Source organism: Pristis pectinata, chromosome 4 (genome assembly GCF_009764475.1).
Source record: "Pristis pectinata isolate sPriPec2 chromosome 4, sPriPec2.1.pri, whole genome shotgun sequence".
In the NCBI taxonomy this organism is placed as follows: Eukaryota; Metazoa; Chordata; class Chondrichthyes; order Rhinopristiformes; family Pristidae; genus Pristis; species Pristis pectinata.
Window position 1 is genome coordinate 94738581 of NC_067408.1, and position 26308 is coordinate 94764888.

At 39.8% G+C, this 26308-nt stretch overlaps 1 protein-coding gene across 3 annotated transcripts in view; it reads left to right on the forward strand.

Annotated features, from left to right (window-relative positions):
* Positions 1-412: 412 nt before the first annotated feature.
* LOC127569427 (immunoglobulin-like domain-containing receptor 2) overlaps positions 413-26308 on the forward strand; it is an 80896-nt gene continuing 55000 nt past the window's right edge. For all 3 annotated transcript variants that reach the window (XM_052014060.1, XM_052014062.1, XM_052014061.1), the window contains exon 1: positions 413-554. In XM_052014060.1, coding sequence (XP_051870020.1) covers positions 506-554 — 49 coding nt within the window. In that variant the 5' untranslated portion in view covers positions 413-505. The remainder of the gene's footprint in view (positions 555-26308) is intronic.

Genomic DNA, 26308 nt, shown 5'->3' on the forward strand with positions numbered 1-26308 from the left:
TAACGATGGCGGTAGAAATTCTGTAAAAAAAACCAACTGAATAAAATAACCTGTACTTTATTCGCATAGCAGCGTCACGAACGCTGTCAATTTCAACCACAGCGGAGCCTAAAGCAGCATCAATGAAGCCATGTGATTGGAAAGGCTCATCGGTAGAGAGGGGGGTCCAGGACACTTTTGCAGTGAATTAATTTCTGTGTTAGACTTTCTTTAAAGCCGATACACGAACCAATAAAAAATATACATAACAAAGGCATTATCGGAAATTCTAAGGCCATATTGCTTTCTGCAGACGTGTTTCTGTCAAGGCTCGGACGAGCGCACAGCCCTTGCGGGGTAGACGAGTAACAGGTGCCAGATAAAGCTTGGCCAATACTTTAGTGTCTGCCAGTGTTGAGAAAGACGGAGAGAGGGATTACAATGGGAAATCGGAATTTAATTCACAATCCAAGATTAAATGATATCGAGTCATAACAAAATATTTGGGATGTAAAAGACGTTCAAAATGTGGCTATCTGGATTCTCATGGTGGATGTCTCTTCTCTGCCTGTCAGGTAAGAGTTAAACTACGTTTAACTTTGTAGTAAATGCGATGGTACCGCTAGCTCCCGCAAAAAAAAATCGATGAATGAACATGGCTGTCCAAAGACGAGTTCATCGTTCTTTTCGTACCTTGTGTGCTAGATCACCTGCTGTTTGCGAGATGGTTCGCGATTTTCCATTTAACCCTCTCTTGACTGCCTACACCAAATGATAATTATCCTACGTGTAACTTCGTCCCCATGTTATTAATCTGCCATTTGAAAATTGATGTATGTAATCGCTCACAGTGTTTCAAAGCAAAGTTTTTCATTTTCTGAAATTAGTGAAACCGTTATATGCAACAGAGGCAAATGAAAGGATATGAATTGTGTTTTAGTAGCAGGGTACCCTAATTAAAAGCTCGCTACAATCGTAACATTTTTTTAAACGGCAGAGCATTAAACTATTCATGTTAAATTAAAAATCCTGTATTATTCCAATGACATGTTTCGGTTTGTTGAAATCCTCGCCATTGGAATCCTAGACTGTCTATGATTCATCCCATGCTCTGATTCGCATGAAGCACTGAATCACACATGCAAAGACTTGGTCTGCTACAGTTGCAATAGACGAACTCTTTCTCCAAATAAATTGTACGTTTGCTTCGAGAATTCTGAATAATGTAACTGAACACGACCGATAGGAATTATACCTCGTGCTTGTGTCTGGTCTGAAAACCACGTCTTTGCAAGCCTTAAACCTTTTGTGGCAAATTTCTCTTGTAGTAAGAGAACCAAAGCTTTTCTAGTTTGTTGTGCATGAACTGTTAGGTTCAATTTGTGCTAGGGGTGTGCAGCAAAAACAACGATTGGTTCTAATTCACGAAAATGTTAGATTGTTTATCTTTTGAACTGGCTAGAACAAAACTTTTCAGAAGGACTACTGCTATTTTACTGCAGTTCCCGGAGAACTGGACGCAAGCGCAACTAGTTGTTAAAATGGTGGTACCCCCCTCATACATCTTCGTTGGTAGGTTGTGCGGAACCATAAATGGAGATTTTATTTTTTCACCTACCGACCTATCTCTGCTAACAGAGATTGAAAATATGGTTCTCCGTTTGAACACTGGTTAAAAAATATTAATAGTGTATATTATGGCGCTCTCATTTTCAGTTTACTTTTGTATGAACCTACCAGTAAGGAAATATGCACACGGTGCAGCGAAATGAGTTAAACGAAAATATTGGAAATGTGGAAATAAGCTTGTTAAAGTGAAATTAAGTGGGTTAAAGTTAAAACTTTAAATGCTATCACTGATTATGTTTAATAGTCTTTTGCTTTTCCTATGTGAGGAAAAATAACTTGGAAAGCAGCGTTTAGAAAATAGGATGTTCAACGTGCTCTAAGATCAACTGAGCTTTGCAGTTTGTTGTATATGGGGTTCAGATTCAATTTCTGCGGAGATATTACTTTTCAAAACAAAATATTTCATTGGATGAACAAGTTTAATTTTTGCAAGTCCATTGAAAGCTCATATTTTTCTTACAATCTTCACTTTTCAGACGAGATTAAATACTGTGGAAAGTAAGTGATAGAATTTAGAGCAAGAAAGGAGTCCAAGGAATGGGTAGCAATTTACACTGAAGACAATGACTGTATGTGTATAATATTAGACCAGAGCCGGTCATCACATCACAGAAGAGATGTGATTACACTGGAGAGGAATCAGAGGAGATTTATGAGGATGTCACTAGGAGTGGAAAGTTTAGCTACAAGGAAAGACTGGATGGGCTGGGGTTGTTTTCCCTCACACTGCAGAGGCCAAAAGGAGAATTAATTGAGGGCCCTAGAAAGGGCCTTCCCATTTACTCTGTTTCCTTTAGCAGATGGGTCAAAAACCAGGAAGTATAGTGTTAAGGTAATTGGTAGAAGAGATAGCGGAATGATGATGGAAAGTCTTTTCAGCCCGAGGCTGGTAGGCACCTCGAACTCGGACTGTAAATGAGTGGTAGAGGCAGAAACCCTCATCATGTTTAAACAGCTGTGTACTATGATCTGCAGGTCAAGTGCTGGCAGGTAGGATTAGATAGGATGGCTAATTTTTAAACAGTACAGAGATGATGGACCAAGTGGCCTCCTTTTGTGTTTTTAATTTTCTATGATTCTGTAACAGCCATGAGCAATTCATTTTTGGGAAGGACTATATTGGCCAGTAGTATAAATCTGTGATGTAGAGGCGAGTGTTAATGGGCAAAGAGATTTGGAGGTGTATAATTGGAGGCAAAGGTGGGTTCACTGAGTAAGATCAGCCAAAGAGGTGGCTGGGGCTGTTTTATTAATGTTGCTGAATGTTTCCAGTAATGTAATAGACCACTAATTTTGATGTGTTATTGAGTTATTACTAATTACTTAAAGTTGCCAATGTTATTGGATATAATTACATGTGACTTTATAGCACAGAATCACATCACCTTCCAAAAAAAACTAGTCCTGCATAGTGCTTTGTGAATGGTGATTAGCTGGTGAACTACTTGTTGCAGAATATCTAGTCTTTGTACTGCTATTATGTTCAACCATTGATTTGACCAGAGTCACAGAGAGATACAGTACAGAAACAGGCCCTTTGGCCCACCAAGTCCATGCTGAGTCAACCACTCATTTCCACTAATCCTGCATTAATCCAATTTTTTATTCTTCCCACATTCCCCTCAACTCTTCCCAGATTCTGCCAGTCACCTACAGACTAGGGGCAATTTACAGTAGCCAATTAACCCTCCAACCCGCACGTCTTGGATGTGGGAGGAAACTGGAGCACCCAGAGGGAACCCACATGGTCACAGAGAATATGCAGACTCCACACAGACAACAGCGGAGGACAGGACTGAACCCAGGTCTCGAGCGCTGTGAGGCAGCAGTTCTACCAGTTGTATTACTAGGCTGCCCAAATATTCCTTGAGCAAATATGCCAGCGCAAAACAGAATAAAAGTGCTCTAGAAGGAAGATTTCATTTAGCACAAGTTTGTGTACTATATACGTCCATGGCTAAGACTTTGGCCATTTTGTGAAGAGGCGAAATGCAACTGTGTTGTGATTTGGCTCAGGTAGGTTTTGTATAGTGTCCTTAGGTTCTCCCTTTGTGAATAATTATGACATTTGCATCTCTGACAACTTTAATTATGTTGAATATTTTGTAGCATGTTCAATGTTTCTAATTCACATTCCCCCCTTTTTTATGCCTTTTGAATTGTGTTTTCCTTGATGAGTTTATGTTCCGTAAAGCTTGTGTGTCAAACTAAAATATTGCACTTATTCATGCTGTGTTTGTTTATATGAAATCTTGAGTCCTAGATGGTTTATTTTGTCATCGACAATATTTCCAGCAGGACTTTTGCATGGTTCTTTCCGATTTTAATACTTTCCTTTCCTAGTTGTACTAATTGAAACATTGATAAATGGTTCTGTAGGTTCAAACTCTGATGCATCTCTTCACGCCAACTTTGGTGTTGACTTAATGTTTTAACTTTGGGTGCAAAAGGGGCTCTCTGGAGCAACCAGACCTCAATAGTTAAATAGACTATTGGCCCTGTCTAGAATTGCTTGTGCTATGTTGCGCTGATTAAGGATAGTCAGCATGGCTTTGTGTGTGGTAGATCGTGTTTAACAAATCTTGTAGAGTTTTTCAAGGAGGTTACCAAGAAAGTAGATGAAGGAAAGGCTGTGGATATTGGCTACATGGACTTTAGTAAGGCCTTTGACAAGGTCCCACATGGGAGGTTAGTTCAGAAGGTTCAGGCACTAGGTATCCATGGAAAGGTTGTAAACTGGGTGGCTTTCAAAGCTTGCAGAGGGATCTGAACCAACTGGAAGAATGGGCCAGAAAATGGCAGATGGAATTTAATGCAGACAAGTATGAGGTGTTGCATTTTGGAAGGACAAATCAAGGTAGGACAGACACAGTAAATGGTAGGGCATTGAGGAGTGCGGAGGAACAAAGGGATCTGGGAGTTCAGATACATAATTCCCTGAAAGTGGCATCACAGTTAGACAGGGTTGTAATAGAGGCTTTTGGCATCCTGGCATTCATAAATCAGAGTATTGAGTATAGGAGTTGGGATGTTATGGTGAGGTTGTATAAGACATTGGTGAGGCCAAATTTGGAGTATTGTGTGCAGTTCTGGTCACCTAACTATAGGAAGGATATCAGTAAGATTGAAAGAGTGCAGAGGAGATTTACTAGAATGTTGCCGGGTCTTCAGGAGTTGAGTTACAGGGAAAGACTGAACAGGTTAGGACTTTATTCCTTGGAGCACAGAAGAATGAGGGGAGATTTGATAGAGATTTACAAAATTATGAGGGGTATAGACAGAGTTAATGCAAGTAGGCTCTTACCACCTAGATTAGAAGAGATAAGTATGAGAGGACATGGCTTTAGGGTGAAAGGGGAAAGGTTTGGGGGAACATTAGAGGGAACTTCTTCACTCAGAGAGTGGTGGGAGTATGGAACGGGCTCCCATCTGATGTAGTAAATGCGGGCTCACTCTTGAGCTTTAAGAATAAATTGGATAGATACATGGACGGGAGAGGTCTGGAGGGTTATGGACTGGGTGCAGGTAAATGGGACTAGCGGAATACTGTTTCGGCACAGACCAGAAGGGCCAAATGGCCTGTTTACTGTGCTGCAGTGTTCTACGTTGCTTAAACGAGGAATAGGAGGGAAACTGCCACATGTTGAACATCTCCGTGTAGCAGAACAGGAAGATTGAAAGGGTGGAAAAAAAAATTGAAAGGACTTAAGCTAACCAGTTCAAGGTCTGGAAAGTTTTCAGATGTTTTGGTGAAACTGTTGCATTGTTTATTTTGTTATTTCCTGAAAAGACGGACTTTCTGGGACACAGCTCCAATAACAGGATAACCCTGTGTTATTCCATCCCAGTTCTCATCCTTTAAGTCTGATCATTAGCAGGGATAATCAACAAACAATTCTATTAAAATGGACATTGCAGCACCAAGCACTTTCAAGCAGTCACTCTCATGAGTTCCTTCCATCTAGCATGGCGTGGCTGAAGTCAGTAACAATCACTCAGATTTTCATAATAAAAACAATGTTTTTAATCAGCATGTGTTATTTAAAGTATGAGTTGAATGAACTTGTGGCAAGCACATCAGTGAAATGAAATGAGGAAATCGGGAAGTTGCTATCCAACTTGCCTCTCCATCCTCCAGAAGCCAAGTAATGACAGTGTCCCACTGTGAAGTGTACCATTCAAACACATGCAATCACAAGAAGTTCTGGTTCTAATATGATATATTCATGAAGCACACTAAGAAAAGATAGTATAAGTAAATTTTTAACATTGTGACAAGTCTTAATTACCGCTAACAACAACCCCAGAACGGAAGTGTTGAATCCAATTCCATCAGATTTAATTATTGTTGGAGATTTAAATAATTCGTTTTAAGAATATAAGAAAATAGGAGCAGGAGTCCTATCTCCTCCAGTCTGCTCTCCCCATTTCCATAATCTATGCTCTCAATTCCCCAAACTTCCTTTCAAAAATTCATCTACATTCTCTTTAACCTCTCCAGTGATTGAGCCTCCACAACCCTCTATGTTAGAGAATTCTGGAGATTCATCACCCTCTGCGAATTGAAGTTCCTTTGCACTTCAAGTTTTAAATTATTGCCCCCCTTATCTTGTAAACTTGCACAAGATTTTCCCACTGGTGGAAACGCCTTAGCATCTACCTTGTCGTACCCTGTTAGGATCTTGTGTGTCTCAATAAGGTCACAGCTTATTCTTCTAAACGCCAAAGAATACAGATCTAATTTCATGATAGGACAACTCTCTCATCCCAGGAATTGGCCCAGTGAATGTCTTCCAATACCAGTAACAACATTTAAAAGACACAGATAAAGACATGGAAGGGTGGGGGTTTAGAGGAATATGGGCCAAAAGCAGGCAAGTGGGACCAGATTCGGACTAGCACCATGGTTGGTATGGAGAAGTTGGGCCGAAGGGCCTGTTTCCTTGCAGTATTACTCTGACTCTAACTCTACTATATCCTTTCTTAAATAAGGGAACTGGAACTGCACAGTCCTCTGAGTGGCCTCACCAATAACCTGTACAATTGTAACAAAAACAAGCCTATTTCTAAACTCCAACCATCTTACAATAAAGGTCAATATTCCTGCTAACTTTCTGTGAGTCATGTGCAAGAACACTTAGATCCCTCTGTACTTCACTCAACTACAATCTTTGTCCTTTTAGATAACAGCCTGCCTTTTTGATTACTCTTACCAAAGTGTGAGATCTTGCACTTTCCACATGAAACTCTATTTGCCAAATTTTTGCTCACTTTTATTACTATCTTGTTGAAGAGACCAAATATTCTCATTGCAATGTGCCATCCCACCTATTTTTGGGAATCAGCAAACTTGGATACATTATATTCTGCCCCCTCCTCTAGGTCATTAATACAAACAGTAAATAATTGAGGGTCAAGAACTGTTCCTTGGGAAACTCCACTTGTTACATCCTTCCAGCCTGAAAAAGACTTATTTCTTTTGACTGTGAGAACCAACTGCTTTCTTTTTCATTTCTTAATTCTGTCTTTATTTATCCTTGGTTCAAACTCTACACCATTCAGTAACAATCCTTCTGACTGTCTGGATCACATATCTTCTTAACCATAGACGTTCCAGAGCCCTTTTAGAGGGCACTGCAATGGCTTTCAAATCAGAGCAAGTTCCAGTGTAAAGCTTCACAACCTGTGGGCAAGTTCCAGTGTAATGGATGGCTGGCGCTGTTGATTTACTGCTGACCACAAAATCTGGCACATGTTTTCTGCTGCATGAATAAGCACACACCAGGAACCGAATCTTTAAATCTTCTTTGATTTGTTCAATACATAACAAGCACTCTTTGTCCATTTAAACCAACCGTTCCTTGTACAACAGATCCACTGAACTTGTAAATCTTCACTACATTCCTATTCGTTACATCTTTTTAGGTGTATCCTTTTCAGGTTAGGAGGCCAAATTGTACACGAAATTCCAGGTGTAGCCTGTAATAAGACTTATTTACTCCTGTACTCAAATTTTCTTGTAATAATGACCAGCGTACCATTTGCCTTCCTAGTTGCTTGCTGCACCTGCAACTGCATGCAAGGGAGGAGGTAGCATAAGAAAATTCAAAAGTAATGAGTTAAATTGCTGAACCACTCTCATATCAATCCACATGCCAATGGCTAAGTCTTTTAGTTTCCATGATGTCCTGTGATATCATTATTCTTAAGTTGAAATATCATTAATAACTGCTATACCGCCATCATATTCACATAAAAATAAGATATCTAGCACTGCAGGCAATTTCCTATTCAAGGAGCTGATTCTTAATGTCGATGATATTTGAAAGTCTTGCTTCGAAAAATCCTTCTAATACATTTATTTATGTAATTCCAAATTGCCAAAAACATTCATGAGATTCAAGCTATTTTATTGCTAAAGTATCTACCCCATTGATTTCCAGAAGCAACACTCCCACTCTTTGAGTAGGAGTTGTATTGGTACTGCAAACATTTAAAAATAAATATGATTAAACTCCAAAACCCTTTTGCTGCATCTCTATGTTCAATGAAATGTTGATTGTGTGTGATCTCACTAGGTATTTGATCACAAAGGCTTATTGACATTCATTTTCCTGTATCTCCCCCCACTTCTAACATGCTTGACAAGTTGAATACACTTAAAATATATTCTTGTTAGTCCAGACTAAGAAAGGCAGAATATGTTGAGCTAGATCTTTAGAATAGCCAAGCATTAACTTCCGTGCAGTCAACTGCATGTTTTTTTCTAGACATGGGGAAGGATCCATTAGATTGGCAAATAACAAATATAACTCCTGTGTGCATCTTCCCCCTCTTTCCCCCTAAATAAAAAAAAAAACAAGGAACTAAGGCTAGTTAGTTAATCATCTGTTATGGGGAAAACTTATTAAAAAACGTTATTTAAAAACATTATAGCAGGATACACAGGGGAAAAAAAATCCAGGTTATTAGGCATAGTCAACCTTGTTACATGAAAAGGAAATTCTTTTGAAGAAATAACATTTGATTAAAAGTGGATGTAGTGTACTTGGATTTCCAGAAGGCATTTGATAAGGTGCTACATCAAAGAATATAGTAGAACATTATAAAATCATGGAATTGCATATTGACATGTATAGAAAAGTTGCTGGATAACAGGAAACAGGGGTAGGCATGAATGGGTTTTATTCTGGTTGGCAAGATGTAATGGTGATGATCCCTCAATTTTTTTTTTACTAATTATAAACATGACTTGGATGAAGGCACAACAGGTATGATTGCTAAATGTGCTGCTGACACAAAGATTTGTAGGAAAGTAAGTTGCTGGAGGACATAAGGAAGCTACAGAGGGCTATAGATAGCTTATGTGAGTGAATAAAGACCTGGTAAAAGGGGTATAATGTGGGAAATGTAAAGAGAATAAAATTAAAAAGCACATTAAATGCTGAGAGATTGCAGAGCTCTGTGATGCAGAGGAATCTGGGTGTCCTATTGCATGATTTGCTAAAGGCTAGTATGAGGATACAATAAGTAATTAGGAATGCTAACAGAAAGTTATTGTTTATTGCTAGGGGAATTCAGAAGTGAAGAATTTATGTTTTGGTCTTATTTAAGGATGAATGTCAGAGTTCAGAGAAGGTTTACTAGATTGTTACCTAGAGTGGGTGGTTTGTCTTATAAGTAAAAGTTGGACAAACTAGGTTTGTAGCCAGTGGAGTTCAGAAGAGTGAGAGGGCCCTTGATTGAATTATACAAGATTCTGAGGGATCTTGACAAGGTGGACGTGGAGAGAATGTTTCTTCATATTGGGGGTAACTGTAAAAACAAGTGGTCATCCATTTAACATGGAGGGTCTTTCTGAGTGTATTTGTAACACTCTTTCTTAAAGGGTGGTGGAAGCAGGGTCTCTGAATATTTATAAAGCATATTTATAAGATGGATATTTGATTATTGGGGGGTGAGGGATCAACATTGATCTTATCAAATGGTGGAGGGGCTGACTCCTAATTCATATGTCTTGGATTATTGTAAACTCTGTAGCCATTTTACAGTCAAGGCCACTGTAGAGTTTATAAGAATCATCATTGCCACCTATACATGTATGCACAAACAATCCAAGAAACAAAGCTGGGAGGTAACACTACTACTTGTCTGATAAGCTCATCACAGGTATGCAAAAGATTTTTTTTAAAAAAGGGTGAAAATTTATATGGAATGATCTCTCAACTTTATTTTCTACTCATTTCTCCACCAACAGTGAGCAAATAATTCTCATACGAGTCTCTCTCCCTTACTAATCTGCCCTTGCTAAATCCAATTGCTTCAGCATTAATCTACCTGTGCCCTGGTTAATATCCACTAATTCAGCCCAGACTGGTGACCAAATTTAGATCCTCCTTGTCTGACTACTTGGCAGATAAGCCTTTGGTGGTGGTGTATTCATATTTATTTTAATTGATAATTAAAAAGACCACTGAGCAAACATGATAATCTGGTCACTAGTCACTTCAAATTGGTCCATGTGTTATGAAGAAATGGCTGAAGGAACTGTATACTACAAAGGTCGTGAAATATCCTGACTGTAGTACTCTAGACCTGCAGTAGAGAACTAGCTGTGCCTGGAGCAAGATGTTTAAGTACAGTAACAGCACTGGCATCCATCCGACAGTGGAAAATAGCCCACCAATGTCATGTTCACAAAAAGCATGACCACTCCAATCCATCTTATTACAACCCAATCAGTCTACCCTCAATCATCAACAAAGTGCTGGAAGCCATCTTAAACAGTGCTATTAAGTGGCACTTACTCATGCACAGTTTGGGTTTTGTCAGGATCACTTGTCTCCAGAATTCATCAAAGCCTCCAAAGCACTCCATTCGCAATTCACCAGCAAATGAAATAGTCCATGCCTACATTCAGCAAAACCAAGACAACATTCGGGCATGCAGTGATAATTCTCAAGTAACATCCGCACTACAAAAGTGCCAGGCAATGCCCATTGCCAATAAGAGAAATTTACCAATCTTTCCTTGACATTCAATAGCTTTGCCATTGCTGAATGCCCATCGTCACTATCCTGGGGAACATCATTGATCGGAGACTCAAACCAACCAGCCACATAAATTCCATAACTTTATGAGTTTGTCAGAGGCTGGGTCTCCTGTGGTGATTGACACACCTCTTGAGACTCCAAGACCTTTCCATTATCTACAAGGTTTACTAGACGAAGATTGGGTGATCCCTTCGTTGAGCACCTTTCCTCCGTCTGCCACAAAATCAAGGGTCTCCCAGTGGCCACCCACTTCAATTCCACATCCCACTCCCATACTGACATGTCTATCCATGGCCTCCTCTGCTGCCATGTTGAGGCCAGGTGCAGGTTGGAGGAAAAACACCTTGTATTCCACCTTGGTAGTCTCCAACCTGATGGTCTCAACATCAATTTCTCTAACTTCTGGTAACCCCTCCCCTCCTTCCCCCCCCCCCCATTGTTTTCCCTCATTCCTGTGGCCCCCCTTCTCTTTCCCCTCCCCTGCCCTCATGACTTTCCCATCTATTCCCCACCTCCTTCCCTTTTATTTCCATGGTCTATTGTCCTCTCCTACTGGATTCCTCTTTCTTTAGTCCGTTGCCTCTTCCCCCCCCCCCCCCAACCCCCCCCCCCCCCCCCCATCACCTCTCAGCTTCTTGCATCACTCCCTTTCATCCCTACCTTCCTCCTCTCACCCGGACTCGCCTATCACCCGCCAGCCTGTGCCCCTCCCCCTCCCCCGACCTTCTTATTCTGGCTTCTGCCCTCCTGATGAAGGGTCTCAACCCAAAACGTTGACTGTTTATTTCCCTCCATTAGATGCTGCCTGACCTGCTGAGTTCCTCCAGCATTTTGTGTGTGGAAAATAGAGTGGAGTTTCTTGGTCAGGCTGCTCCAACTGGTTCTCCTAAACTTGCAGCCCTACCACCAATGAGAAAAGGGCAGCAGGTGCATGGAAACACCACCACCTGCAGGTACCCCTCTATGTCTTGCACCATCCTGATTTGGAAATGTATCACTGGTCCTTCACTATTGCTGATTCCAAATCCTGGAACTCCACTAGCACCATGGAATACTTTTACCAGAAGGACTGCAGCAGTTCAAGAATGCAGCTCACCATAGCTGTCCCAAGGGCAACTAGGGATGGGCATTAGTGCCGGCCATACCGGCAATGCTTATATCCTGAAAATTAATATAAAAGATATAGATCAATTTCTGACTTTAAATTAACAATACAAAGCAATTGTGAAATACTTGTGTAACATTGGAATGCAGAGTCTTGGGCACAGATGCTTCTGAAGAATTTGTAGTCAGGTCTTCTTTCCAGCACTGTGCCTCAAGTGTAATACTATTGACAACATTAGTTTGGTTTAAGCATATCGTATTACTTAATTTGTATATAGTTTGCATTTCTCTTCTTGTGCCATTTTCAGGATTTTAAACAGAATATTTCTCTTCTTTTGTATTTGTAAAGCATTATCTATTCATACCCTCCTTTGTGAGGAACTGATTAAAATGTAAGAGATGATTTCAAAAAAAATTTAGCACAGCACATATGTTGCATGGAAAGCAGTTGAACAATGTTCCTTTCACATTGATTGACAACCATGGGGAAGGAACAGACTGTTAACAACATTAAATATAGGGTTTTATAAGACTTAGTCTCCAATTGCAACTTTTCTGTTCATTTTATTTAAAATTTATGATCTTGTTCCACAAGTCACTTTGTGGGACAATGGTAAAATAATCTTGCATGCTGTCTTTTTCAAGACAGGGAGAGAGAGAATAAAGTACAGCGTAAATCAGCCCATGGCAGCCTCATTGTTCCTAATGGCTAACTTAGATGTGGCTCGGGCTGGAGAAAGAACATTGTTGCCTCTTGGTGCATGTATGGGAGGAATCTTGAGGAACATCTGAACTAGGAAATTTGCTGTTTTGGGAAAAGTGCATTTCAGTCTAACAAATTATGTGTTCTCTAATTAGGAAAAGGGAAACCATTAATTTCTAATTTACATTTTCTGGTTATGTAACTACAGCATGGCCCTTCTCCAAGTTGTGTGAGGTTTCATTAATTCAGTTATTAGGGAGCACAAACAGTCATTTCAGTCCTACATTCCATTCTGCTTTAGCATGTTCAGCCTAATGACAGACAAGGTCTGTTTTGTTGGTCTTTCACAGAGAGATTGGGAATTAGAAAAGTAACAGTTATGGGCATCTTGAGCCAGGTGTCAATGGAACTATGGCCCTACTGCCATTTTTATTGACACTTATAACCTGCCTAACTAGAATTAAAACTTTTGTGACGCTTAATTTAACAATAGTTTGTTATCTATTAAGAATGCGTTTCAATTCAGGAGCACATTCACAAAGCTTATTTTTTCATTGTAATTTCTTACAAAATCTTCGCAGGTATGACATCATCAACGTTGTTTAGAATGCCAGATGATCTTCTGAAGTTTTATGTTCTCCCAGACATTTGCGTTGTTGTATTATTTTGTTATTCCACAAGAATGGCAAATACTCTGTCCCATGCCACAGTTTTTTGAGTGATTAAACTTTGGAAAGAGTACCGGCTCAAGGAAAACTGTGTGGTACAGTTGGCAATGTTCACTCATCTCTAGTATCTGGTTTAATATCAGGCTCAAAACTGAAGATGGAAGCTTCTTTATTTCCATAAAAGTTCTAAATTAAGCAAGCTTGAGCAATACTGCCCATTTTGGGGGCATGGGTCATGGCATAAAATAAATCTTAATTCAGAACCTCTGGCACTAAATTACCAGATCCACTGAGAGAAGATACATGGATGACATATAGTGAGTGAAATGTGACACTGGTTATGGGAATATTCATTTAGCATCAAGGTTTGGGAAATATGTGCAGAGGAATCTTTTCTAAGTATAACTCATCTTACCCGTGAAACCAACTAAGAGACCTTAAATTTGCTCTTTTGATTTTTATGTGTTATCTCTAGTGAGTCAGTGTTCACAATTTTATTCATTCTACTACTCCTGAGCTCTTTATAGTCACTGAGTCAAGAAAGAATCAAGGTCTTAGAAGTACTGGATTCCTCCAAGTTATGGGGCAGCAATGTGGAACAAATAATTGGGTGTGAAAATCCTTTTGTCTTTATAAATACAATGCATTGCTAAAATTTAGGACCAGTGCATAATAAATGTTATCACAAATAACATAGCTGCTTTCTTCTGGCTAGCTGGGAGGATAATTTAAGATATTTTGAATAGTGAATGTTGCCAAGGTTGAAACCAATAGTTCTCCGTATGTGGCGGTTGTTATGAACAAAATCTGAACCACATTATGGAGAATGTGTTTTAATCCAATACATTGCATTATTTTTCTTTAAATGCCCATTGGGATTGTGTGATGTGGCCCTTTTCTTTGGCAGAGTATTAAAGATTTGAAACTCTGCAATCCTTGAATGGTTTTTGGGCCCTGAAACTGCACATTTTGGTTTTAACAAGCATTTAGTTGATTAAACAGACAAATTCATCCAGATAAAATGGAATGTTCACGTCTTTTAAGAATTTTTTTTCTCTCTTTCTCAAAGATTTAATCATTCACTTTTTCATATTTAAAAACCCTGTTCACAAGATGCAACCTGATGGAAATGTTTTGAGTTCAGTCCCAGCACTACCACTCGGGTCCCATTAACTCTTTAATTGGATTATTGGGCATTATTAATAGTGATAAAACCTGCAATCCACAGCTTGCAAATGTAGCATAGAAATAGGCCATTTGTCCTACCAGATTCATCGCTGGTGTTTGTACTCAGTATAAACTACCACTTGCTCATTATTATCTGAATTCATCAAAATGTCCTTGTATTCCTTTATCTCCTTCTGTTTGACACATGTTCCCTTGAATTCCACAAGTATTCACTGTGGTAGTAGATTCTGTATTTTTAAATACTCTCTAGTAGTAAAGAAGTTTCTTTTGAATTCTATATTGGATTTGTCAGTGATTTATGGACCTACTTGTCTCCCATGCCATATTGACCATCCATAATCTTAAAGACTTCTGTAAGGTAACATCTTTGATATCTTTCTATATAAGAGGACCAGCCTGTTTAATCTTCCCTGATGGGTATAACCTCTCATTCCAATAAATCTCTTTTTGCACATTCACAAATTTCCCACTGTATCCTTTCCCTAATATGGAATCAACACTACAAATATGGCCAAAGAACATGGGAGAAGATATTTATTTACTAGTCACGTGTACATCGAAACACAGTGTGAAATGGGTCTTTTTGCATTACTGAGAATGTGCTGGGGGCAGCCCGCAAGTGTCGCCACTCCTCTGGCGCCAGCATAGCATGCCCACAGCTCCTAACCTGTACGTCTTTGGAATGTGGGAGGAAACTGGAGCACCTGGAGGAAACCCACGCAGACACACTGGGAGAATATACAAACTCCTTACAGACAGCGGTGGGAATTGAACACAGGTCACTATTGCTGTAATAGCATTACGCCTACTGCTACACAGAGCATAGAAGCAGCAGTAAGTTGTATGTCCCCTGAAGCCTGCTCCACTATTCAACGAAATCATGGCTTACAATGCGTCCACTTTCCCGCCTGCTTTCGCCACTCCTGTGCTTGGTGTCCAAAAATCTGTTTGTTTTAGCCTTGAAGGTACAAAACAATGTGGAGAATTCCAAAGATTTATAACCTGCTGAGTACAAATGGTCTCCTAATCTCCACTCTAACTGGGTGACCTCTTATCTTGACATATACCCACTAGTTCGAGACTCTTCAGCAAGGAGCATGTAACTCCTTGGCATCCAACTTGGCCATGTATCCATCTCAGAATTTTACTTTTTCATTCCAACTCCCTTGCCATAAAGGTCATCGTACCTTCTTGTCTCCTTAAATGCTTGCTACCTGTATGTTTATTTTCTGTGCATCAAGATCCTTCTACATCAATATGTACTAATTTCTCACTATTTAAAAAAAAATTTCTATTTTTCCTAACAAATTGTATAACCTCGCATTGCTTCAACTGTTATTATTTTACTTACTCATCCATTTTCTTTGCAAACTCTCTTTTTCCTCACAGCTTTATATTAGTAAATTTGGATATATTACACTATCTTTTAATTATCCATTAATATAAATTGTGAACAGCTGATAGTCAGTACCAATCCATAACTTACTGTTTGCCATCCTCAAAATGACTCATTAATTCTTGCTTTGTTTCCTACCCTTTAACTATTCCTTTAATCTGTTGTCTCCAACACAGAGCCCTTATTTAATGTGATCACTTTTTGTTACCTCATTAAACACCATTCGAAAATCCAGGGATATTGTAACTGCTGTTTACACTTATCTACACTGCTAGTTACTTCATAAACAAAATATTCTTGAGTTGCCAAACATGATATAGCTAAGCAAGTTTATCTAATGAACATATGGGTCACGGAGGCACAAGAGATTGCAGATGCTGGAATCTGGAGCAAAAAATTAAAATGCTGGAGGAACTCAGTGGGTCAGGCAGCATTTGTGGAGGGAAATGGACAGTTGACATTTCGAGTTGAGACCCTTCAACTGGACTGAAAAAGTAGAGGGAGATGGCCAGCATAAAGAAGCAAGGGAAAGGGGTGGAGCAAGAGCTGGCTGGTAATAGGTGGATCTGGGTGACGAGGGATGATAGGTGGATGGAGGAGGGAAGAATGGAATTGGTGACAGAGGCTGGGAGGAGATAGATGGAGGGAACAAAAGGCTCAGATGGTGAAATCTGAATTTGAGTTATGTCCCGCTACTTGGCTTTGGTGGTAGAAAGTGTGGCAAAATTAGTCGGGGAGAGAAAACTAGTAAGAGTTATAGATCCTTGTTATAATCCAGTAACCCCAATAGAAGTGATTCTTTGTGGACGTCAGGCAGAATTACTTTGGGCCATTTTCTGTGTTAAATGCACTGCACAGTACAAGTTGTTGGCATTATTTTGTAGCGTAAAGTGTAAATTGTATATAGGAATTCTTTGGTCTGCTACTACTGTAATCTTTCACAAAGCATCAGAAGGACTAGGGCATTAGCAGTGGAAGGGATTATTGGCAGACAGTGACAAAAAGAAATAAAGGGGCTGTATTAGGTCTGTCTTTGGTTGACTATTTGGAAGGGGAGGAACAAGCACAATTAAAAAAAAATAATGTGATCACTTTATACCAACAGTTGAAACAGCAAGTTCACTAATTCATCAAAGAAGGAAAAGATGTTCTTTCACCATATGTTGGAATATGCTTAACACTAGCATGAAAGAAAAACTGTCACATCTCCCATTGTATTGCTCCTAGTTAGTCATCTTGCCTTGTGACTTTATTTGTGACTCATCCTCTATTTGAGATATTTTTCTTTGTTGTCATTTTCTCTTCTAGTTGCTTTACTTTATGTAACAGTGAGTGATTAATATTTTAAGTAGTTTGACATAACTAAATTGATTTGAATAAAACAGCTTTTTATTTAGCTTGATATTTATACTCCTTATTCAACTAAATGTCATTATTGATGGTAGCCTACAGACACATCTTCATACCATTTTGGTATGTGTCTAATGTATGACAAGGCTTGAAGGAATTCTACAGAATAAAATCTTTCCTCATCCTTGCCTTTATATGTGAGGGGGAGGGCTTTGCTCTCTCATTGTTGGAGAAAAGGGTTAAAAAAACAGTTTTAACAGTTTTTCAAGATGGGTGGACTTGGATTGGAGACTTCTTATTTGCAAGCTAATTCTCAGTATCTGAAATCTTAGGTTAAACAAAGAAAGATCACATTTACATTTAATTACCCCAGAATTGCTGCAAAGATGTCAGCTTAATTGTGAGGCCATAAGTGAGTGTTACTTCTTGATTCAGATGTGCTGACAGGTGGGGATGCTGTAATTTGATCATCACAGTTGTGTCCTGAACATTTTGATTGTCACTTTGTTAGTGCATCCTCAGTACATGTGGGTCCCACTTTGATTTCAGCAAAGCAGCACCTTGCAGTAATATAATCACTGGAATCAACTCCTGAACTCTGTTTATTGCCTGAGTGCATTCTCAGTTCAAAGCTGGACAGAAATGCAAATTTACATTGCAGGTGTCCTGATTAATTAAATCCAGCAGAGAATAAATGTGAACTCTGATGTTCTGCATCAAATTGCACGTGTTGCTCTTCCTCAAATATCTAAAGGAAATTGGATTAATTTCCATCAAAATATTTCCCCAACAGACTTATTTATTCTTTAACTGGAATTGCATTAATTTAACCACCAGAAAACAATTGAATGAAAGGCACTTAAACAGCACAAAAGTCCAAGGAAGCAGCCACAGCTGAGACAGATGTTACATTTGAAATGTTTGGAAAATATTCATCAGGTTTAGTGGCAGTTGAGATCAGAATTCAGAATTAAATATTGCCAAAATATTATTGGGAATAATTAGAAAACAAGAGGGTTTAATATGTCATCAAATTTATCATTGCTGTAATTCTTTAATACTCCATTTCAGTGCAAAAGCCTTAACTTCATGCCTTTTTGGTAGCTGCATCTATGTTGTACAGATGTTCATTGAAATTGTCTTAAATGAATACTAAAAAAGCAGAGAAATTCTAATAAACGGATATGTTCTTCATAATCAAAGAAGAATACCATTTCTCAAAGGCAGGTGTGTTAACATCAATGATTCTAGTTAGATAATGAACCCTAATTGAAAATGTATTAATACTTTCCAAATATGAAAATATGTTTTTGAAATCCTTCAATATTGTTTGCCAGTCTCCCTATATAAGCAGTTCATTTCCTGGATATTCTTTGGAGAATACTAGAAATGTATTCTTGATGTCTAATGCATAGAAGAATTAAGAACCTTATCCCGAGAAGCTCTTTACATGTGCACTTAGACAGTGAAAGTGAAAGATAGAAATTCCATCTGGCTTAAACACTTGTCCAATTCTGTGTACCTACATTACATCTGTTAACATTTATCTTCTGGTTTGTCTAGTTTGGTACCTCATCAGATTGTCTACTTTCTCATTGACCTGAATCATCAAGTCAGCAATTGATTTCATGATAGTCCAGGAACATTTGAGCCATTGAAAATGATTGGAGCCTGGTGCAATATTTGATATTGAGAGGATGAGTCTGTGTTGTGTATGCATATAATATTCCCAAGCATCTTCTGTGTGCAATATCAACAGATGGCAACTCAACCTTGCTCTTCTGCAATTTAGCCCATTACTACTTGAACAGGCTTTTAAAGCTCCATAGGAAATGGTTACTTCCTTGTAAATTGATATGTGAAAATAAGAGAACTATATAAGTATTCCTTCCAATGATTGATATAAATGATCCAAACTATACCTTTTTGCCAGCAATTCAGAGAAGAGATGCTGGTGAAGTATTATTCATGAGACAACACTTTCCATACTTCCCTGTCTGCAGAGAGTCCAGGGCAACTCCAGATTGTCCTAACCTGAGGAGCAGGTTACACCATGTGGCTAATACCTTAGCTTAATGTTAGCCACTGACATATCTGATACGGACCATCTATTTGAATGGGATCACTGACCTGTAAGACAGAGATAAGTAAAGGTAAGTCTTTTAAAACACAAAACTTAGATCAGTACAACCCACGATGTCGGTGCTGACCATGATGCCAAACTAAACTCATCTGCCCACACTTGGTCCATATCCCTCCATTCGCCGTGTTCATGTGCTTGTCTACTTGTCTTATAAATGTTGCTTTAGTTTCTGCTTCCACCACCTCCCCTGGCAGCACATTCCAGCCATCTATCACCCTCTGTGCTTTTTAAAAAAAAACTTGGCAAGTCTCCTTTATACTTTCCCTCTCTCTTGCATGTCCTCCAGTATTTGATACTTCCACTCTGGGGGGGGGGGGGGGGGGGGGGGGGGTGGTGGTGGTGGTGGAGAATCTGACTATCTATTCTATCTGTGCGTTTCATAGTTTAGTATACTTTTATCAGGACGCCCTGTCAGCCTCCAATGCTCTCGAGTAAACAATACAAGTTTGTCCAACCTCTTCTTATAGCTAATACTTTTTTATTCAGGCAGAATCCTGGGTAAAACTCTTCTGTACCTTCTCCATAGCCTCCACATCCTTCCTGTAATGCAGCAACCAGAACTGCACACAATACTCCAAATGTAGTCTAACCAAAATTTTGTACAGTTGCAACGTGACTTGCCAACTTTTATACTCAATGCCCTGACCGCTGAAGACAAGCGTGCCATATGCCGCCTTTACCATTCTATCCATTTTCCAATTTTGGGGAGCTATGGACTTGCACCCCAACATCCATCTGTACATCAATGCTCCCAAGGGTCCTGCCATTAACTGTATTCTTTCCTCTTGTATTTGATTTCCCAAAATACAAGACCTCACACTTGTCTGATTTTAAACTCCATCTGCCATTTTTCCACCCATATTTCCAACTGGTCTATATCCTTTGACAACCTTCCTCACTATCAACAACACCAACAGTTTTTGCACCATCTGCAAACTTGCTTGTCAGCTCACTTACATTTTTGTCCAAATCATTTATTTGTATTATTGATTTGGTTAATATTTTTAATTAATTTACACAGATGTTTATTTTTATGTTTTGATTTACTTTAACTATTTAAACATATTTTGACTTTTTAAATGTCTCTGATCTTAGATGTGTAGAAACAATTAAATGCCTTTGACAGACTAAGGCCTTCAGGCTGCTCCAGGCCCTAAGGATCCATCTGCTGAGGTCTAGTTGCAGTTGGGTATGGCCCAGATCAGGCACAATCCAGACCAAGGACATGACATGTGGTATCTGATATCAGAAGTAAGACAGCAACTAAGCTATTAACAAATTGTTGTGCACGTCACATTCATTCATAATGCAATATTTATTAACAAAGTCATTTTGTTTTTAAAAGTTGATGACAATTATGTCAGTTCTGACAAAGAGTAATGCATGCCTGGGTAAGCATTGTTTAGCTTTAATATTCTTAAAATATCTAATTTTTAATGACAAACTTTGAATTCTTTTCTTATGAATTAAGTGAAGTTTTGATGGCAGAATATCCTTGTATTACTAGCATGAGTTTTTTAGGAATCAAACACCCAAGATCCAACCTAATTGAAAAGCAAAAAGTAACGGATTCTGAAATGAAATCTGAAAATGTGAAAAAATACTTAGCAGGCCAAGCAACATCTGAGGAAAGAGAAACTATTAACATCTCGGGTTGCTGACCTTTTTCCTTAGAAATCTATGTTACCAGAACTTTTTCCAATGGCTCTCAACACACATTATTGCAACATTTGTGCAATGCTTGGGATGATGTTCTTGGGATGCAATGTATTTAGAAAATGACAACTCTTTATCAAGAGAGAAGTAATACCTGTATCTAGACTTTTTTTAAAAAAAGGTAGACATTCCATAAATATTTAGTATTATTTGTGTAAATCCTATGGTGTTTGAAAATATATCAAATGAACTCCTAGCAGTAAAGGCACTATTTTATCCTGCAGACAAGAATAGTTTAATGGCAATGACTCTTTGTTCTCAGGCATTTTTAAATAGAATTTTCAAACAGGATGAGAAAGGATGCAAATTTGAGCAAATCTCCCTGAATCATTAAGTGGATTCACTCCCAGCCAACTGGTGTGCAGTCTTCTGTAAAATTGCCTGCATTTGAAAGTAAAAATGCCAAAGATAAGACAGGTTCTTAGCTGAAGGGTAAAATGTTATGAAGGAAATGGAAGCAGAATACTGCTGATGAAGAGAAGATCCACTTGATTCTGATGTGTATTTCAATCAGGGTTTCCTACAGAAAGATTACAAGTAAAAAAAGAGACATTAAATTATGATGTACTTCACTGCATTTACCTATTTATTTTTTTGACTAATTTGAAATAACGATTTTGCTTCCTTTGCTTCTCCCATATCTGTTCTCTGCAGGCTGCTTCCTGCCAGGTCCCTCTGGCTGGGTGACTTGCAACTCCCGTCTGTCATTGCCATGTACCTCCTGAGATCAGCATGCAGAGGTTCTGGGTCTAATGAGTAACTTGGATTAAAGCAGCTCCTCTCCTTTTGAATGAGGTCTTTAAACTATCAACCAATGAAACAATATAGATACTGAATGTAACTAAAAATTCACTGAGATTCAGTGAATGAAATGAATACATTTAAATGGTGGCAATTGTATTGTTCACTCATCTTAAATGGTAACAATGTGCAGGTTTAAGACTGCTATGCTTTTCTTTGACTTCACTAGATCATTTGCAGCCTCCATGTTTAGTTTGACCCTGAGCTGAATTCCATTCGATAAAGTTTCCTGTCACAAACGCTGCTTTTCATCCATAGAGTCTGATTTCTTCTATCACCGACTCTCTGCTTCAGTTGTTTTTAAGTTGAAGCCTTTGGATGTGCCTTTATTCCTCCCAGTCTCCATCCCAGTGGTCTGCTCGTTGACTCCTCTCATTTTGCTCTCTACCCTCTTGATCCAAGTTAACTTCCAGAAAAGTTGATGTGGATATCTGACAGCTCAGCAGGAAAAGTCTATTAGGAGTGACAGTGTAAACTGAAAGGACTGTGCATCAAAATATGCCAGACCATGAATAGAACATAGAACAGTACAGCACAATACAGGCCCTTCGGCCCACAATGTTGTGCCAACCTTTAAACCTCACCTAAGACTATCTAACCCCTTTCTCCCACATATCCCTCTATTTTAAATTCCTCCATATGCTTATCTAGCAATCTCTTGAATTTGACCAATGTACCTGCCTCCACCACCACCCCAAGCAACACATTCCATGCCCCAACCACTCTCTGGGTAAAAAAAAAACCTTCCTCTGATATCTCCCTTGAACTTCCCACCCACTACTTTAAAGCCATGCCCCCTTGTATTGAGCATTGGTGCCCTGGGAAAGAGGCACTGGCTGTCTACTCTATCTATTCCTCTTAATATTTTGTATACCTCTATCATGTCTCCTCTCATCCTCCTCCTCTCCAAAGAGTAAAGCCCTAGCTCCCCTAGTCTCTCCTCATAATGCATACTCTCCAATCCAGGCAGCATCCTAGTAAATCTCCTCTGCACCCTTTCCAATACTTCCACATCCTTCCTATAATGAGGTGTCCAGAACTGGACACAGTACTCCAAGTGTGGTCTAACCAAAGTTTTGTAGAGCTGCATCATTACCTCACGGCTCTTAAACTTGATCCCACGACTTATGAATGCTAACATCCCATTAGCTTTCTTAACTACCCTATCCACCTGTGAGGCAACTTTCAGGGATCTGTGGATATGAACCCCCAGATCCCTCTGCTCCTCCACACTACCCAGATTCCTGCCATTAACTTTATACTCCGCCTTGGACTTTGTCCTTCCAAAGTGTACCACTTCACACTTCTCCAGATTGAACTCCATCTGTCACTTCTCAGCCCAGCTCTGCACCCTACCAATGTCTCTCTGCAATCTTTGACAATCCTTCACACTGTCCACAGCACCACCAACCTTTGTGTCATCTGCAAACTTGCCAACCCACCCTTCTACCCCCTCATCCAAGTCGTTAATAAAAAATCACGAAAAGCAGAGGTCCCAGAACCGATCCTTGTGGGACACCGCTAGTCACAGCCCTCCAATCTGAATGCACTCCCTCCACCACAACCCTCTGCTTTCTACAGGCAAGCCAATTTTGAATCCACATGGCTGAGCTTCCCTGGATCCCATGCCCTCTGACCTTCTGAAGAAGCCTAAAATGTGGAACCTTGTCAAATGCCTTACTAAAATCCATGTAGACCACATCTACTGCACTACCCTCATCAATCTTCCTCGTCACCTCCTCAAAGAACCCTATCAGGCTTGTGAGACATGATCTGCCCTTCACAAAGCCATGCTGGCTGTCCCTGATCAGACCATGATTCTCCAAATGCCCATAGATCCTATCTCTAAGAATCCTTTCCAACAGCTTGCCCACCACAGGTAAGGCTCACTGGTCTATAATTCCCTGGATTAACCCTACTACCTTTTTTAAATAAGGGGACAACATTTGCCACCCTCCAATCCTCCGGTACCATCCCCATGGACAACGAGGACTCAAAGATCCTAGCCAATGGTTCAACAATCTCCTCTCTCGCTTTGCGGAGCAGCCTGGGGAATATTCCGTCAGGCCCTGGGGACTTACCTGTCCTAATTTCTAATAGCTCCAACACAACCTCTCCCTTGATATCGACATGCTCTAGAACATTACCCTTACCAACACTGTCCTCAGCGTCATCAAGGCCCCTCTCCTTGGTGAATACTGAAGAGAAGTATTCATTGAGAACCTCACCCACTTCCACAGCTTCCAGGCACATCTTCCCACCTTTGTCTCTAATCGGTCCTACCTTTACTCTCGTCATCCTTCTGCTCTTCATATAAGTGAGAAAATGCCTTGGGGTTTTCCTTAACCCTACTCGCCAAGGCCTTTTCATGTCCCCTTCTTGCTCTCCTCAGCCCCTTCTTGAGTTCCTTCCTTGCTACCCTATATTCCTCATGAGCCCTATCTGATCCTTGCTGCCTAAACCTTATGTATGCAGCCTTCTTTCTCCTAACTAGATGTTCCACCTCTCTTTTCACCCATGGTTCCTTCACCCTGCCATTCTTTCTCTGCCTCACCGGGACAAATTTATCCCTAACATCCTGCAAGAGATCCCTGAACATCGACCACATCTCCATAGTACATTTCCCTTAAAATGTCATCCCAATTTACATTCACAAGTTCTAGCCTTATAGCCTCATAATTTGCCCTTCCCCAATTAAATATTTTCCTGTCCTCTTTGCTCCTATCCTTGTCCATGACAATGCTAAAGGTTAGGGAGAGGTGGTCACTGTCCCCCAAATGCTTACCCACTGAGATCTGTCACCTGACCCAGTTCATTACCTAATACTGGATCTAATATGACATTCCCTCTAGTCGGCCTGTCAACATTACTGTGATAGGAATCTGTCCTGGACACACTTAACAAACTCCACCCCATCTAAACCTTTGGTACTAAGCAGGTGCCAATCAATATTTGGGAAGTTGAAGTCTCCCATGATGATAACCCTGTTATTCTTGCACCTTTCCAAAATCTGCCTCCCAGTCTGCCTCTCAGTTTCCTTGCTGCTACCAGGGGGCCTATAGAATACTCCCAGTAGAGTAACTGCTCCTTTCTTGTTCCTAACTTCCACCAATACTGACTCTAGAGAGGATCCTTCTACATTATCCACCCTTTCTGCAGCTGTAATAGTGTCCCTGACCAATGAGGAAGTGAAAATTTCAAAGATATGAGTATTAGGGCAAATGATAATGAGGATAATCAGTTAGTGGAAATTGTAGTGGAAAGTTGAAAGAGATTTCTGTGGAACATTAAAAGCAATTAAAAGCAAGTAAAAGCAAACATTGGTTGACAAGTGGGATCACTTGTGATAAAGAATGAAGTGTAATTTGGGAGGAGGAAGCTGACAATTAATAAAGATTTTTGTTTGCTTTTTACAAATGAAGGAGGAAGTGAGGTCATTATGGAGTGGAGGTAGAAACGAAATGGTTGATGACTAACTGTACGTCTGGGTCTGAAAAACAGAGGTATAAGAAGTGCTGTACTGTTCTGTATTCTATGTTCTAAAACTCACCTGACCCAAAATGCCAAATGAATTCAGAAAGGAAATGCCAAAGACTCCAGTCACAATTTTTCATTCCTCCCTGAAAATGCAAATCATGCCATGAGTCTTGAGAACAGCTTGTTCTAGAAGAGACAGCAAGGAACTGTTTAGGTTTCTTCCTCTTTCCCCAACACCAACACCATTCCCATCCTGTCGTACTCCTCCTCAGCTGCTCACCAAACAGCTGGTGTCATGGGCTCTTCCCTCTTGTTACTGAGGTTGTTCAGCATGCAGTCGACCTCCATGTTTCATAATAGCCACTCTGCCGCATACTGCAAGAAAGGAAGTATGGTCTCAGCACAGTAGGGACCTACTCTATGATATCTCATATGGCTCTGATTATAAGCATGCTTTACTAGAGTATGTGGGCTTCTCAGGGGGTTGAATGCGATATAGAATGGATGTTTTATGACTGTTACCAACACACCAGACATTGACCTGCATTATTCACTGTCTATGTTTGCACATCATTTGGACGTTGAGGGAGTGGAATCCCTTTCATGTTTGGTAGAGGTTAGATTTGACATGTAACATGCTTGCTGTCAATGGTACTCTGCACTGTGGGGAAGCTGAAAATCTGAGTAACTCCTTGTACTCTTTCTGCCTGCTGGCTTCTGCTAAGAGAAACTGAAATATTGACTGGAGAACAGCAATCACTCCCTTCCACAACAGTGGATAACTATTGCAAGTACCTGTAGCTCCAACCTGGAAGGACTCAGAAGCTTGGCTCGGATACCCCATTGCCAATGGCAATACAGTTATGCCCTACTCTGAATTTGCTACTGTGGCTGTAGCAGCCTCTCAGTATTGTTCCTTCCTGAGGTTTAGGTAGAACTGTTCAATGAACACCTTTTAATGGTCATTGTCTCCTGCTGCCCTTTGTATTACTCATTTACTCTTTTTAGTAATTTATCCCATGCTGACTACCCATCCTCTTAGTCATCCTGGAGTTCATGGGGAACATCCACTAATCTGACCTTTTCTGGGAGCAACTAGTT